This window comes from Nannobrachium achirus, assembly GCF_963921795.1.
Source record: "Nannobrachium achirus genome assembly, chromosome: 15".
NCBI classification, from domain to species: Eukaryota; Metazoa; Chordata; class Actinopteri; order Myctophiformes; family Myctophidae; genus Nannobrachium; species Nannobrachium achirus.
The window spans coordinates 9,117,871-9,135,184 of record NC_137822.1 but is presented as its reverse complement, the minus strand read 5'-3'; the positions used below and the strand labels follow the sequence as shown (position 1 = coordinate 9,135,184).

Below are 17,314 nucleotides of genomic sequence, written 5' to 3'. Positions count from 1 at the left end.
CCTTGGGCCCTGGTAACTCAGTCCCACTTTCCTACCCCTTGTGACGCCCCTGCTTGAGTATTGGTGAACATTAAAACAGCGCCTCAGAGATATATCTCTCAGATACCGTACCTGAGACAAGACGCTACACAAGTGCAGTCAGTGATCTCGATGCGGTTGAATAGGCGTGAATATGATGGCGAGTTCTTTACGGCCTGGGCCTGCAGGAGCTAGCCATCTGTAAGAGGGTCTATTTGTATGTCTGTCTGTCTCTCTGTGTATTTAGAGCCGATCTCAGCCGCTGGAACAATCCGTGCCACATTTTCTTGCTCACACTGCCATTCTTTCCTTGAGTTAAAAATCTAGCCATTTCTGAAAATAGTAGATCTACAAGCTCACAACGCGTTAGATAGTGACGCGTCGCCAGCTTGTAGATTTCCTTCGCCACTCCGTGGTTGAGACGGAGTCTCAGCCAAAGAGGGGCCTGCCGTGGTTTTAAGGTCACGACTGGACACATAATGGAGGGAAAGTGGCGTTGGACTGAATCCTGAGGCCCTTTGGAACGGGACGGAGGAGGGAAGTAGTGGAGGAAAGAAGGAACGCTTCCAGCTGGCTGTTCCCCTTCCTCTGTTCCTCCGTGTGAAGGAGAGATGGCTGGGAAGGAGGCTAGGGAGAGAGAGAGATATGGAAGGAAGAGAGAGAGAGAGAGGGAGAGGGAGAGAGAGAGAGAGAGAGAGAGAGAGAGAGAGAGAAGGAATACAGAGAGTCTGCTCATGGCCAACCACAGGGAGCTGTTGGCGTTGGTGTTGGTGTTAGAAATGACAGAATAATAGAACAGAATGTTCTTTTCTCTCTTTAATTGCCCCCACCAACCCCCTCCTCCCCCCTCCCTCCTATCTGCAGACGCAGCCACTGAGGATCTCCTCGAGGAGTTCATGTCCAACCTGGTGCACCTGATCGTGGAGGTTCCTCTGCTGTAAGTAGTCCCATATACCTCTGGTGTAAGTAGTCCCATATACCTCTGGTGTAAGTAGTCCCATATACCTCAGCTGTAAGTAGTGTCCCATATACCTCTGGTGTAAGTAGTCCCATATACCTCTGGTGTAAGTAGTCCCATATACCTCTGGTGTAAGTAGTCCCATATACCTCAGCTGTAAGTAGTCCCATATACCTCTACTGTAAGTAGTCCCATATACCTCAGCTGTAAATAGTCCCATATACCTTTGCTGTAAGTTTTTTGGCAAAGTAAAGCCCTGCTTCATCATACAAGGCTGTTGCACAAAAGTAGTGAAAACGGCCACGAGGCGCGTGCTTGTCGATCAGCTGTTTTCACTCTGTTTAAATCATTTTAAAAATTATAAATACAAAACAAACGGTTTTGGACATTCAAGGTTTCCACCCGACAACGACGATATACTGTATATACAGTAGGCCTATATATAAATGTATATTGGGAGTGGCCGTGCGCACAATGGGCATGTGCAGCGTGCACGGAGCCTCCTGAGTGTTAATTTACGTAGGCATAGAATAGAAGTACATCATGGTAACATCACAATAAAGATCAATAAAGAAGAGCTACACAACATGTATAGTTCGTCTTTTCTTTTCTTCGAATGTTCGGCACAACATGCTTTCGCGCCAGCGGTGCCAATCAGAATCGAGCAACGGAACTCTCGGTTTTTGTAAATACGGGTCCATCTGGTCTCTCACACAGTTAAAGTGACACTGAGGAGGATATGATTGTTTGTATTGGAGGAAGAAGCCAACGTGGTTTAGAAGCAGAGGGGACGACGTGTCGCAATGATAGGGGACACTTATGGGAGAATGAGGGGGGACATTCTCCCATGACAACTGCCAATCACGCACGCACACACACACACATACACACACCTGCGTGTACATGTATATATACGGTAGATATAGGTTAGAATTAGGGGTGGGCGATATGGAAAAATACAATATCACGATATTTTCCCAAGCTGTATCACGATAACACGATTTTTTTCAAGTTGTTTTTTATGGATATTTTTCAAGTTACTTGACAAAAACTATACTCTCTGGGTTCCTTTTGGAAGGTCTAAATTGAACTTTACAAGTATGTAACTCTGACGGTATACAAATGAAACCAAATGGACCCTTACTGGTCCATTTGGTTTCATTTGTATACCGTCAGAGTTAAGTATAGACCTTGACATTTTACATTTTGAGAACTACTGATTTAGACCAAAATGCAGGTTTAAATTGAATTCTGCAATGAATCTCTGTATTAACAATTAAACAGGATTTTTTACAAGGCTCCCTCAATTGTATCATATATACGATACCTCTGAAAAGGCATATCGTGGAGACATTGTATCGTCTCAACGATAGTTTACACCATATCGCCCACCCCTAGTTACAATCATTCCCTCTGCTGTTCTTTTCTTCACACTCCGCTGCCCTGCCTTGTCAAGGTCAAACCAAGTTCATGGACACGTGATTGACAGACAGTGTTTCCTCTCTCTCTCTCTCTCTCTCTCTCTCTCTCTCTCTCTCTCTCTCTCTCTCTCTCTCTCTCTCTCTCTGTTTCTCTGTCTATCAGTCAAGTCTGTCTGTCTGTCGGTCTGAAGTCATACATGGTCGTGCGACGCAGCTGTTCGACGGAGCATAAATTAGGCGTTACTATCAGTTTGTCCGTCTGTCTCGTCTCAGTATACAATATCTGTCTGTCTTGTCTTGTCTTGTCTTGTCTTCTGTCTCTCTCTCTCTCTCTTTCCCCCTCTCCTGTCATTCTTTTGGGGGACATCTTATCCCTGGCTCTGGTGTAAGTGCGTTGAGCATTCCAGCATTCTTCATTGTTCCCAGCATCACCCCCCCCCCCCCCCCCCCCCCCCCACCACCCCCTTCTGTTACTTTGTAGCTGTCAGGCGGTTTCCTCTCTACGTGCTCTGGGTTTAAAGCCGGGAGGAGATGGGAACAAATCTTACTGTTTTCTCATCATGCCTCTCGGCCAGACACATTGTTTGTTAGGTTCTAATTCCTCCAGGAAAAACCGAAAGGGGAAATTGTCCTTCGTAATAATAGGGATGTGTAAGGCTTGTACCGGAATCACAAGTCCATTATTCTACTCCTATTTAACCCATTAATCAGAAGGGGTGGGGAGCCGATGTAATGGTGCTGGTTCTAACGGTGTCGCGGGTTCGATTCTCTCTCTCTCCTTGCTTCCTGTCACTCTCAACTGTACTATCCAATAAAGGTAGAAACGGACCAACAATATCAAAAACCTAAAAAAGGAATACAGCAGGGGAATCCATATTGTAAGAACTCCTGGTATTTGCGTCGCTTTGTAAACGGCAGTGCGTTGGCACAGCTCAGACCAATCGATTTAGTAGATTATAAAATGTTGTCTTTTGATTCCTGACATATATATTTTTGAGCGGTGGTCACACCGTCTCCTATGCGTGACTGCATGCGTATGTATGTATATATGTTACTATGTATGTAGCATGAGTGTATGTAGCATGAGCTGCAATACTGCTGGGCACCAGTGGCAGGCCTGGGTGACCAAGGGGTGCTGATGAGCAGTCCAGACACACACACACACACACACACACACACACACACACACACACACACACACTTGGGGAAACTTAACTTCGAAATGAACTGCTCGCATCCACTGCTCACTTCAAACAACAACAGCTTTCCGATTATTCAATTAATAAAAAAATAAATTGATAGAATAATCCCCTGAAAAATTATCGATCGATGCATCCCTGTACGCTAAATGCTGACTAATCCCACTTTACACAATCTACTTCTAAATTGAATCTTGCTAAAGCAGATGATTCATGTGGTTGAGCTTGCTACTCTTGACAATGAGGTCAGTTGGCTGTAATCTCATTATATCATGGTAAACATGGCCCAATACGCTTTATCTATGCTTATTTTCCCCATAAATCCAATTACTGTAGCTGTAGGCTAGACGGGTTTGCCCACCTCAGTTCTGTGGGACAGAAAAGCCCGGGTTACAATTTGTCGTATGGCGTCTATTTTCGGCACACAACTCTTTCGTACATTACGGATTGGAATAAAACGGTGGCTATGGAAAGTGGTGTATAGATTTTCTCACTCTAGAAATGCCTTTTCGCAAGGATGTTTTGGGCCATACATTTATCAAGAGATTCCCTACTGCCTGTGTTTATTTCTTTTCTCACTTATTTGCTGATCAGCCATTATAAGGAAACCGCTCAATTTGGAGCAGGCGTTGTTTCCTTTATCCATGATTGATGTCTGAAGTGTCTGACAAGTATGTCAACTGTGTCTGCCTTATAGGTACTTTGTAACTGGGGTTTATGTCCTTGCTTTGTCCAAGGCATGTCTCGTACTTCTGTTTACCTGGACATGTGTGTGTGCCTGTGTGTCACAAAAATATTCATATATCTTCAAACATTTTTAAAAATTGTGGAAATAGCAGATCTACAAGCTCACAACGCGTCACAATGCGTTGTGAGCATGTAGTTAGGCTATTTCCACTATCAATGTTCTTTCTGAAGTATAAAGTTGTCAAATATGTCAGTCATTTATTTGTATATTTAGTTTATGTGTCATATCTGCCATGTGCAACTTCAAAGCCTACAAGCCAAACATAAATGTCATTATCAACGACAAAAACACTCTTTAATCGATTATCAATCAAATTTATGAGTGACAATTAATCGTCATGTAAAATGTCATAATCGGGACAGCCCTAAAAGTGTGTGTGTGTCCATGTGTCTGCAGCGACATCACATACAGCATCCTGTTTGAAGCCGTCACCACCTTGCTGGTGCTGCTGTCCTACCAGCTCTTCCACAAAGAGATCCTCCGGGACGGATCCATCTACCAGCACATCATGAAGGGACGATGGTGAGACCTGCACTCACCACTCACTTACACTATGGGACGATATGAGAATGTCATATCACCATTATTGTGACAAAAGTATTCGCGATTTACGATATTATCGCGATAATCAAAATCCATTATCCTGGGGTGGAACATTTGGCAAAAAATAGCCGATCTACAAGCTTGTAGATTGGCTATTTTTTGGCAAAGACATTTGATGGAGATTGAAAAAAAAAGTATGTATATTATAAGTACCTTTTACCAATTATAGAGATTTTAAGTGCAGCTCGGCAAATAAAAGGTGAATTGATCCTATATCACGATTATTTAAATTTCTGTTTTTTATCACGATAAACGATAATATCGCTTATCGTCCCATCCCTAATTAATTTACACTTAGCTGAAGATAGCTCATGGAAATAGCCCATCTAAAAGGTCACACACGGCTTTGTAGATCGGCTATGTTTGGCACACGCGGGCCGGTGTGCAAAAAAGGTGTTGTAAGAAGAAGTGATGTTCTTTTCTTAACTCATTGACTGCCAAGGCACGAGTTTCACGAGTTATTACAGTACTCCCAGGCTGCCACAGCCCGAGTTTCCCGAGTTGGAAGCCATTTTGAAAAAAAAAAAAAAAATCTTTTTTTTTTTTTTCAAAAATTTTTTTTATAAAAAAATTTCTAAAAATGCCTCAAATGTATTAGGCATGATCGCAATTGCGAAATTGCATGTTTAGCCCCATAACAAACACATCTTTCAAAATGTCAAAAATGGCTGTTTTGTCTGACTTTGAAGGCTTGTATCTCATGAATGCCTGAACGGATTTCCAAGCGGATTTTTTTGTTTGAAAGCTGTTAAAAAGTACTACACATATGGTGCATGATCTAGGCATGGGCGTGCACGATCCGTGCACTAAAAATTGATCCGTGCACTAGAAATCTAGGAAGGTGGCAGTGTTTGTTTTGTCTGACTTTGAAGGCTTCTATCTCATGAATGCCTGAACGGATTTCCAAGCGGATTCTTTTGTTTGAAAGCTGTTAAAAAGTACTACACATATGGTGCATATATGGTGCATGGGCGTGCACGATCCGTGCACTAAAAATTGATCCGTGCACTAGACATTTAGGAACGTGGCATCCTGGTACTTGGCGGCCATCTTGAAAAGGGCATTCAATGAGTTAAAACAAAAAAGTTAAAGACTGTATTCTGATAGTACTCGTTGCTATAGAGCGTTTGTTCGGCCACAGTGATCTCCCCATCTCACCATCTCTTTAATAAACAGAAAATACACGTTTTCAGGTCGGTTGCCAATTTCATCAGGAGAGAGTACCCATATATCAGCGTCGACTTTATAGCGTTCCACGTTCAAATTTGCCTGCTCGTTTCTTTGCGTCATCACTTGCATTTTCAGGTAGACCAAGTGGTATATCGTTGCTGTTGGGCAGAAATCTCCACATTTGAACTTGTTGTGTTTTATTTTAATCATATTACAGCGTCACACAAAAGTATTAAAAGTAGCAGATCTGCAAGATAGAACGTGGCACGAAGAGGTGCGTTTTGAGCTTGTCGATCTTCTACTTTGATCATTTTGAATTTGAATCCCGAATAGTAACAGTTTTGGACATAATGAGGTTACCACCTGACAGAGTCGATGATAACATTCTCTATCATACAGATTGGTCAAAATAATGTTTTATCAGTTCAAAACGTTATTGAGTGCATCCTTAAAGGACGACTTCACCACTTTTCAACCTATCTTCATATAATTGGTCCTCACTAATGTTCACGATAAAATAGCAGTTCTTTAGGAGGGCTGTGGGCAGTTCAGAAACCCAGCTACCAGTGACATCATCTTTAGGCATCTTAAAGAGAAATATATATTTAGATTTGTATTTTCGCGAGAACAATATGGCTTCCATTATAACATGGTAACTGGAATGGAATGTCTGCAGCTTCTATTAGCTTGGATTCCCCATCGATGATGTCACTGGTAGACTTCTGAACTGCTCACAGCCGTCCTATGAGACACAGAGTAGATAGGTTGAAAAGTGGTGAAGTCGTCCTTTAAGCATCACTCGCGTCTCACAGAAGTGTATATCGTCGTTGTCGGGCAGAAACCTCGTATCTCCAAGTTTCAAATGTGTATGTTCTTTCGCAAAGTAAAGCCCTGCTTCATCATACAAGGCCGTCGCACAAAAGTAGTGAACCGCGAGGCGTTGTGTGCTTGTAAATCTGCTGTTTTCACTAGTTTAAATCATTTTTGGAGCTGTGTGGAACAGAGCTCCCCATAGGCAGCAATGTGTGTCCAGTCTCACAAGTGAGAACTGTCCCGTTGAGTTTGAACTGTCCCGTTGAGTTTGAACAGGATCTGCGCATGCGCGACACACACACGCACGCACACACACACACACACACACACACACACACACACACACACACACACACACACACTTAATCGTTTTCAAACCGAAATCGCGATGCGAAATCCCGCGATTAGCGAATCGCGAGACTTCCCAAGCAATATGGAGACGTTTTAATTTTTGAAATCCATTCATAATTGACTAAGGAATGATCAAATCAAACTGTGGTGACTTTCTTTGCTTCCGAGCATCCACACGCTGAAAGTGAAAGTGAATTTGGCACAGTGGCCACTGTGCAGGACTCTGCCAGTGCATGGGAACTAGGGGTGCTGCAGGTGTTCCAGCACCCCATGGGGAAGTTTTCATTTTTTTTATTTAAATAAGAAAAGAACAAATCAAACATAGCAAAAATACATTGCCTGTTGTTGTCGTTTTTTATTTATTCATTTATATATATATTTGTATTTATATATAGATATTTCCATTATAAAATGGATTAAAAAATTATAAAAAATATTAGGCCTATTATTTTTCAAACATAGCAAAAATACGTTGCCTGTTGTCGTTTTTTATTTATTCATTTATATATATATATATATATATATATATATATATATATATACATATTTCCATTATAAAATGGATTAAGAAATGATAAAAAATATTAGGCCTATTATTTTTTCGCGGGCGCGCTGCTCACACACACACACACACACACACACACACACACACACACACACACAGCTCCACTTCGAACCGAGGTTTGATTTTAAAATGATAAATGCAAAACGAACGGTTTTGGACATACAAGGTTTTCACCCGACAACGACGATATGCTTGCTGACACTCGTCTTATTTAGACGCTATAATTGTAAGAGACGCTATAATTGTATGAGAAATATCCATGTGTCCACAGTCTCCACCGACCTTATTATCCGAATTACGGATTCTCAAACAAAAGAATTGTCGACACTTTTGTTTTACGTGTGAGAGTCCACTGGTTTGAGGTTCCAGACACCGGTCTTCTGACTGTAAAAGCCTTAAAGTCCAATTTATTATCCCTCCTCCCAGTGTGTTGGAATGTCGCTCTTCCACAAAAACCTTGCCTCGTTCCAAAAAGATGTTTTCTCACACATTTGAGATAAAGACCTGAGCCCAGCCAACTATGGCTGTTTATCTGGCAGGCAGCAGGCCCACATCTTTCCTGTGAGCGTCATGTAATCCTGATATTAGTTTTTCATATTGCAATGGGAAGTTGGCTGTTTCTGTTAATACTATTACTACTACTACATATTTAGTGCATGTATACAGTACTGTATAATATGTATATGCTACCTTTTTGGACAGGACCCAATTGAAAAATAGAGATTAAAAGCTTAAGGTGTTTTTTTTCCTCCTGCTTATTTATTGTAAATCGCTTTGGATTAAAAGCATCTGCTAAATTGTAAATTATAATAAAAGAAAAAAAGAACGTTTTCAAAATAGTCAGGAATGTATTGCAGGTATGCTGTCATACCTAAAGCAATTATGGAAATAGAGTTGATTAATGCCATATCTGATATTCGGTGGTCTCCATATTTAAACTCTTTATGTAGTCGTATATTTCTAAAGATTAAAAAAAGTTTAAACTAAAACAGTAGTTTGGGGTCCCTGGCAAACGTATAATTTCTAATCCTTGCACTTCCCAACTACCCTTTCTCTCTCTCTCTGTGTGTGTGTGTGTGTCTGTGTGTGTGTGTGTGTGTGTGTGTGTGTGTGTGTGTGTGTGTGTGTGTGTGTGTGTGTGTGCGCTTGTGTGCATGTGTCTTTCAGTCTGTCTCTCACCAGTCGACTGGTCAAGACGTTGCTGTACAACTTCATCAGACAGGAGAAGTGCCCGCCTCCCGCCACGCACATCTTCGAACCTCAGGCCGAGGGCGGCGGCCTGCTCTACGGCCTGGCGTCCGGAGTGGCAAGTACGGATACACCCCTGTTTCTCATTTTAGTTCATGTTTTAAAATGTATTTATTTTATTTGGAACATCCTTTGAGGGAACATAATGTCGTTGACGGGTGGAAACCTTATATGTCCAAAACCGTTTGTTTTGTATTTATCATTTTAAAAATGATTTAAACTAGTGAAAACAGCTGATCGACAAGCACACAACGCCTCGCACCGCGAGGCGTTGTGTGCTTGTAGATCTGCTGTATTCACTACTTTTGTGCGATGGCCTTGTATGACGAAGCAGGGCTTTACTTTGCGAAAAAACATACACATTTGAAACTTGGAGATACGAGGTTTCTGCCCAACAGTGACGATAAACTGGTATACATAGGCCTTGTCGTGTCATTTTGGGAATAGGTTTTCTGTTTTCGTTTTTGTTTCTGAACACTTGGTCCAGACCTGTCTGTCTGTCTGTTTGTCAATCAGCCTGTCTGTCTGTCTGTGGCTAGTGATCAGGGATATGAGTTATGGTGTCCTGTTCTGTAATCCCCTAGACAGAGCCTGCTTGTCTGCAGCCTCCTCCCTCACACACACACGCACACGCACACGCACACACACACACACACACACACACACACACACACGCATGCATACCACATTATTTTTGTTCTTGCATTTGCATGCACATGTTTACTTTGATGATTACAGCAAATTCACAGAGGAATTGCTCAACGAGTACAAAACAAAACAAAAAGAAAAGACAGGAGACAAGACGTCCTTTTCCGCTCATGGGAACTTAATGTTCGGCCAGGCTTTCAGCCTGATTCACACTTGGTTGTGAGCCGGTGTGTCGCGCCCTAAGAATGGCAGATCTACAAGCTCACAACGCATAGTGGTTAAATTAGCATCAGAAACATTTTAACCATTTTATTATTTATATGTTGGCTATTTCCAAAAATAGCAGATCTACAGGCTACAGCACGGAGTGACGCACTGCAAGCTTGTAGATCTGCTACTTTTGAAGTAAAAAAAAAATATCTTGAAAGTATTGGGGGGAGCAAATGCATATCAATCTGGCGGCATTGAAATAAGTTTGATAACTATTGGTTTAGGGCTGAGTGGGTTCCAGGTGGTCCCCAGCTAAATGATGGAGAGTTACTTGGTAACCAAATCTCTAACACTTGAGGGTATAAAATGAAAACAAAAAGACCCGTTAATTTTACGTTCTAAAGAGTTTAATTGTTAAACATCTGCATCACTTAATTTACAAGAAGTCTACACAATTAGAGAATGTAGAAGAATTGTTATTTTGATCAAGGTTTGCCTTTTTATCTCCTATAGCACCACATCAATACAAATTGGGGAAACTATCTTATCCAACTATAACAAAATATTCTCTTGGGTCTTGAGAGACTAATCAAATGGTGGTCCCAGGCTCAAATGCCCAATATATAATGGACCTTGATGTGAAAAAGGTTATAAACCCACTGGTTTAGGGCAAAAAAAAGAAAAAAAAAATCAGTATAAACCAAGTTTCAAGTTTATTTCGCCATTTACATTAAAATTGTCATTAAAATGCATTGGAATTCCTGTTCCCAAGCCACGCTAGGCAACAACAACAAACAAACATATACATGTAACCAGGGACGTTACATTTTCAATATTGAGCTGGGTGCTCGTTTTTGACCCCGCCCCTTTTTAAGTAGGTATTTGTACTTTACTTGAGTATTTCCAACTTCCAATACTTTTACTTCTACTCCACTACATCTCGGATCCAAATATTGTACTTTTACTCCACTACATTTATTTGAAAACTTTAGTTACTAGTTACTTTTCGGATATAAGTTATAATATTTTAAAACACACATTAACCACCATTATACCTAGGTTGTTTGAAAATAGCCGATCTACAAGCTCCAAACGCATCATATCACGACGCCTTGTGAGCTTGTAGATCTGCTATTTTCCAAAAAATTGTACTTTTACTTTTGGTACTTTAAGTACATTTTGATGCCAATACTTTCGTACTTTTACTCAAGTTCATTTTGAATTGAAGTACATCTACATTGCAGTATTGATACTTTTACTTAATAAGTAAAGAATGTGAGTCCACTGGTCTTTGCCATCTTCCAGGCAAACGTCACAATGCAGTGTCAGCCTGGCTTCATCAAAGTCGTCTCCATAGAATTGCACCATGCGTTTGCGGGCGCTGTTTCCGACAACACAATCCTCCACATGTGTGTTGACCATTTCCACACGTGAGAAAAACTTTAGCATGATTCTCAAAGCAAAAAAACGTGCTAAAAGTGTCTAGCTGCATAAGCAGGCCACGGGCTGAGTGCAATGTAGTTGGAAGCAATGGACTGTCTGCAGCGATGCCGTTAGTGGTCCAGCGTGTGGGGCACAGGCATAGGGGCACAGGGGTCGCAGAGACGGTGCGTCTTCGTCTTGGTAGGCTACAGTATAACAGAGCTACATCATACAGCCAGGATGTGGGGCGGTCTTTGACGCTGTGTTAGCCCTATACTCTAATTGAAAGGGACAAAGCCAACGTGTGATATCGGCCGAGTGCCAGGAATGCAGTTTGGCCAGTTTGGGAAAACTTGTGAAAACGACTGAGTGCTAGGAATTGTCGGCGAAAAATCAATGGGCTCTCATAACTGTACGCTCAAGCTCCCAGGCGCCCCCTATGATTCCGCCCCTGCATGTAACATGACAGTACATATAGGGTGTGCCAAATGTAGTTCTAAGAGCGGCCATTTCTTGGGTCAACACAGCCTTACACAGGTGTTCTGATTAGACTATAGCATTAGTTCTATGCAATCAAACAATTGAAACACCTGTGTTTTGACCCAAGAAATGGCCGCTAAGGACTACAATTGCGTCACCGCTGGCACACACTATAGAGACAAGGATGCAAACAGGCTGGACACCGGCGGCAGGGACTGTACTGTACATTCCAGTGTCTCTGTATTGAGACGTCACTGCTTCATCAGATGGCATATTAATATAGCTGGTGTAACCTGTTGGAAACCAACAGCAGCTGTGGGACTGGCCGCGCACACAAGGACTCGCTGGTGACAGTGGTGACGGAGAGGGAGGGGGGGCTGGGTTTCCCCCTCAACCTAACATAAGCCGAATGACAAAGCAATGCGGCCACTGCACCATCGCCCCCAAACACACATCACACATACGCACAAATGAGCGCACGGACGCTCTCTGTGTCTGGCTGTTTCTGTCTCTCTCTCACACACACGTGCACTGCACCCCCCATCTCTCTCTCTCTCGCTCTCACACACACATGCATGCACAAACAAACACACAGCCATGCAAACGCTCACTTTCTCACAGACTCTATGCTCAGTCACACACACACATGCACGCGCACACACACACACACACACACACACACACACACACACACACACACACACACACACACCCCTCTCTTACATACACTTCTGTCTGAGTGTGAGAGAGTGTCTGCTGGGGGGGATTATCACCCAGACTGTTGGTCCTCTCCTCTCCTCTCCTCTCCTCTCCTCTCCTCTCCTCTCCTCTCCTCTCCTCTCCTCTCCTCTCCTCAAATGAATTATACACATTTTCCATGTGAAAGAAATATTCAAATATTCAGTTAACCTGTCCTACACAAGCAAGATTAAGTCGGTCGGTTCTAAATCTGAATTGGTTTTAAATATAAGTTTATCTATATCTCTTGGGTTAATTTCCCAGCTCTAACATGAAGCAACATGCTGTTCCGTGATTCCGGCAAGTGAGTGTTGCGCTTTGTGCTATTTATATTATTTTCCCAGCCGTATATTGTAGCAGTGTGCAGACACAAATGTCTTTAACCAGAGTATGAAATGACACGGATGCTTTTCCCGTATTGAATGGGTTAAGGTTGATGTCACTGAGTCATCCTGTGTCTCGGTCAGCCCAGTGACTCACATGTCTGATTGTTGTAGTCACAGACACGGGTTTGAGTAGCACACACACACACACACACACACACACACACACACACACACACACACACACCCCCCCCCCCCCCCCCCCCCCCCACCGGAACAAACAGGATGACCCCTTCAAACAGGGACTGATATCAAGTTCCCAAAAATGTTACTAGATTATTTCCCCCATTGGAGGGGTGCCACGATACACTAATCATAATACGATACGATACATTGGCTACATGGGCTCATGCTTGTCATCTGGACTTTGCCAACCAAGTGTAGCCTAGTTATTAACAGCAAAACAAAATACTGTATCTATGAGCCAGAGAGGGTTTCTTGTTAACACTTCGCCAGCCGAAATAGAATGGCTTGTTGGTAGATTAGCCGTGAAATTTCTATTATTATATTATGATCTGAACTGCATTCATTTTACAAGACCATCAGCGCTATATCACGTAGTCTTCATCCCCCATAACCATCACGCGATCCCCGTTGTATACTCACCACAGTCCCCAGCGAAATTCCTCAATCTGCATTGGCTTAGAGTGGCAGTTTCGGCCGAGACATCTTCTCCCCGTGCGTTTCGCGTGCGCGATCCGTTCACGTAAATGTGGGCTCAAATAATCCAAGTGTGACTCTACAGTCGATATGAACATTTTCGCTAGCTTAGCCCCCAGCGCTGGGAAGCTATAGCAGGGAAAGGATCTGATGTCACTTCCGCTTCATGTCGCTATCGATGGACGAGCGGTGACTAGGGAAGGTTAGACGATCGCCGATTTTCGGATAAAAATCATTTATTTCGTTTTTAACTCTCTTACTGCCACAGAATTTAACAAAAAGCTCCATCCACTGCCAGCTAAATTTGAGAATTGTCGCTCATCTTTGAAGGCCTACTGGAGAAAATTGGCTTTGACTATAAAGACAACAATTATATGGCAACGAATAATAGAATGTCTACTTTGCAACAGAAAAAGATTTCGTGTCTTTATCATGTTCTATTCATTAGCTAGAAGCTGCTGAATATGGCCTAAAAAACAGCTCTTTGAGAACATAAAGCTGAGAAAAATGCATTTTTGTGAAGGAAACATTTTCAGGCAGAAATCTCTCTTTATCCTTTACTGTTGGCAGTAAAATCACACAGTAACATCACACCTGTGCTCAGTGGTTGTTTACAAACAAATTCAAAAAAATAAAAACAAGTGCTTTTTACACACTTTTAGTGTGTAAGAGAAGTAAGAGCAGTAGTAAGGAGCAGTGCAGAACATTGACACAGTGACATGAGATTCAGCCTGAATCCTGCTTCTGCTTTCAGGGTTCTTTTTAGGTTGAAGTACAGTACAAATGATTGATGAAAATGAAAATAAAATATAAAACAACATTTTAGACACTAGAACTCAATTGTAATACTGCAAATGGAAAAAGGTTGTGGCCTACCTGCACTTACACAGGCCTCAACCACTACATGTCTACAGAGTGTATGTGTGCGTGTGTGCGTGCGTGCGTGCGGGTGTGCGTGCGTGCGTGTTTGTGTGTGTGTGTGTGATTCAACCGTCTCAAGCAGGGAAACAGATTCTCCACAGTAGGGTTTCATATTGAAACAGTAACCTGTACCTGAATCACAGAGAATATAAGATTTTATCCCATATTTCACTGGTTTCTGTGGATTGTAGACCTTGAAATTTAGGCGCCCTTTGAATAAAAGTGTACCTATCAATGGAAATATCTTGGTTTGGTTTGTACAGTTCACGGATTTTGGAGATAATCTAGAACTGGGCGTATTTTGAACATCCTGTCACCACTCTTTGCATCTGGACCTGTGTTATCAGTTCCAGGTAGTCCACTGGATCTTGGGACTCTTGGCTCCATTCTGTTTCACTCCAGCCAGGCTCCTCCGGGTCTGCTGAACTCTGCACCCCTACACCTACCACGTACACGAGCCCATGGTCGATCTGTAAATTATACAAATACATAATTACTACGAGTAAGCAGTGTTGTTTTTGACAGCAAATTTTGATTTTGTTTCAGTCGTAGTCTTTTGAATAAAATGTCTTTTAGTTTTAGTCTAGTTTTAGTTGACTGATCATCATAAGATTTTAGGTAACTAAATCTACAGTTGATTTAGTCGACTACAATCTATTTTGGCAGGCCTTGATGGCATCGTAATGACTGATTTTACACTTGGTTGTGTGCTGAAAATAGCCGATCTACAAGCTCACAACGCGTCTGGTGCTAAGTCTGATTTACAGAAAAAAGGTGTTCTTTACCTATCCTTGTCCTTGGATGACCACGATGTGGCAATGAAGAAGTAGGCTGTGCTGCACTCGACTCTTCTGAAATCACAGTAGTAAAATATAAACTAGTAAACATGATGTGCACAAAATGAAATCAATTATTTACACACCCAGCATGTCTCAGACAGGTCCATGACATTATGATGTAAATGATAAAAGCATTGAACAAACAGATAGCTGTATCTACTCTAAAATGCTATAGAATTATACAAAATGCATCAGTTTTTGTTTTCTCCTTACCTTCAAACGGTATAGACCTAAGAACACAAGGAGTCCCCGGCACCTCTCCATCCGACTCATCATCTAAAGCCAGGAAAATATCAAATAGTTTATATGTAAACAAATCAATTTACAATTTTGACATTAGCAAATATGAGTGACTTACAATAAGTTCATATGTAATACATAAAATGCAGATATAGTAAATAGTTACCATGCATTTACTGTCACAGTGAAATGCCCTTTATACCCTGTATGTATAATATATAAAATGTCACAATGCAACATAGCTCTGTTTACACAAAGCTGTACTCCCTCCAACTGTATATATGTTCCCCATTTTCAACAGTTTTTATTTGTAACACTTGCTTTGGCAATGTAAACGTATGTTTTCTCATGCCAATAAAGCTCCTTTGAATTGAATTGAAAGGCTACATCATCATCATCAGAGATGTAGACTAAAGAAACCTCTCCCTCTCTCACACACACGCATCGTACGCACGCACACACAAACTAAGCCAATAAATCCTAAATTCCCATCAAATAAAAAATCATAGTAGCTGTGCAGTGCACGCGCGTGATAGGAACTCCACGTGTGTCCTGTATAGCGACAAAAACAAACTCATGCACTTGGATCTTAACTCTATGCTTGGATCAAATTGCTGATCCGGTCCGGATACGGAAACAATTCTTGCATGTATGTGTACGTGTAAATAGCCGGATGCAGTAGGCGGGCTCTAGACCGGATCCCACTGGTTTATTCGCAATAGAGATCAATCAGACCATGGTCTGATTGACAAGCCTCGGCTTGAGCCTTGAGCCTGCAGGGCTTCATCACGGATGCGGTGGAAAGAACGCCTGAAGCGATTTTATCACACTAGAGGGTCGCGGCCCTGCGATTTTATCACATACAGTATACATGCACTGGATTTACGTCTTACCACTTTGGACTGTAGAATCATGGCATCTGTTCTCCGAGGGGTCTCGCGGAAGCCATTCTTCGTCTGTCTCTTCGCGGTGGCGGCGCGGCGGTGCATCGTCTCTGCTGCTGCGGCGATGTGAGCCCCTGTGCCGGGCGCGGTTCCATCCTGCACGGGGGTCGAGCTCCGTCGGGATCGGTTTCCACAATATGAGGCTCTTATCCACTTTTGGACCCCGGTTCTTCGCGACTGGCACCATCTTCATCATCACGACCAACAGCACCAAGAAATGGAATCTTTTTATGTTCAATACCAACGGCTACAGTGATCTTTTTCTCTTCTTCTTCATCATCATCATCATCATCATCATCATCATCATCATCATCATCATCATCACGACCACCACCACCATTCGCTGGTCCTGGGTCAACAACATGGGTAGGTTGTGTAATCCTAATTCTAACAAAAGTTTGTTTCTATCCGTGGATCTGCTGCTGGCTGCTGCCCCTCGGCCCGGGGGGGTTGGGTCGCGCTTCGGCGGCGGAATGATACCAGCAAGTTGAGGCTGAGTTGGCCAACTACTTGGCCTAATACATCTCAATATTCTAGTACTGCTAAATACTACTACCTACTACAATTACTATACTACTAATACTATAAAACAACTGATTTCCGACAAAATGATCGCTTTTACCAACGTTTCTCTCTCTCTCTCTCTCTCTCTACTAACAGTCCGATGAAAAAACAATATAGTCCCTCAAGGCTAACAGCTAGGCAGGCTCAGAGTCGCTCTCTACTGGGCAGGCG

General features: G+C 42.3%; 1 protein-coding gene and 1 long non-coding RNA gene across 2 annotated transcripts in view; one reads left to right on the top strand and one right to left on the bottom strand.

Annotated features, from left to right (window-relative positions):
- dym (dymeclin) overlaps positions 1-17,314 on the top strand; it is a 97,844-nt gene that overhangs the window by 18,637 nt on the left and 61,893 nt on the right. Inside the window, exons 6-8 of the mRNA XM_080743006.1 lie at positions 883-955; positions 4,741-4,866; positions 9,014-9,156. Coding sequence (XP_080599132.1) covers positions 883-955; positions 4,741-4,866; positions 9,014-9,156 — 342 coding nt within the window. The remainder of the gene's footprint in view (positions 1-882; positions 956-4,740; positions 4,867-9,013; positions 9,157-17,314) is intronic.
- LOC308300095 lies at positions 14,127-16,619 on the bottom strand. The gene is made up of 3 exons (XR_013962802.1): positions 15,609-16,619; positions 15,342-15,407; positions 14,127-15,026 (listed from the first exon to the last, which is right to left on the bottom strand). It is a non-coding gene; the product is annotated as an uncharacterized lncRNA (long non-coding RNA).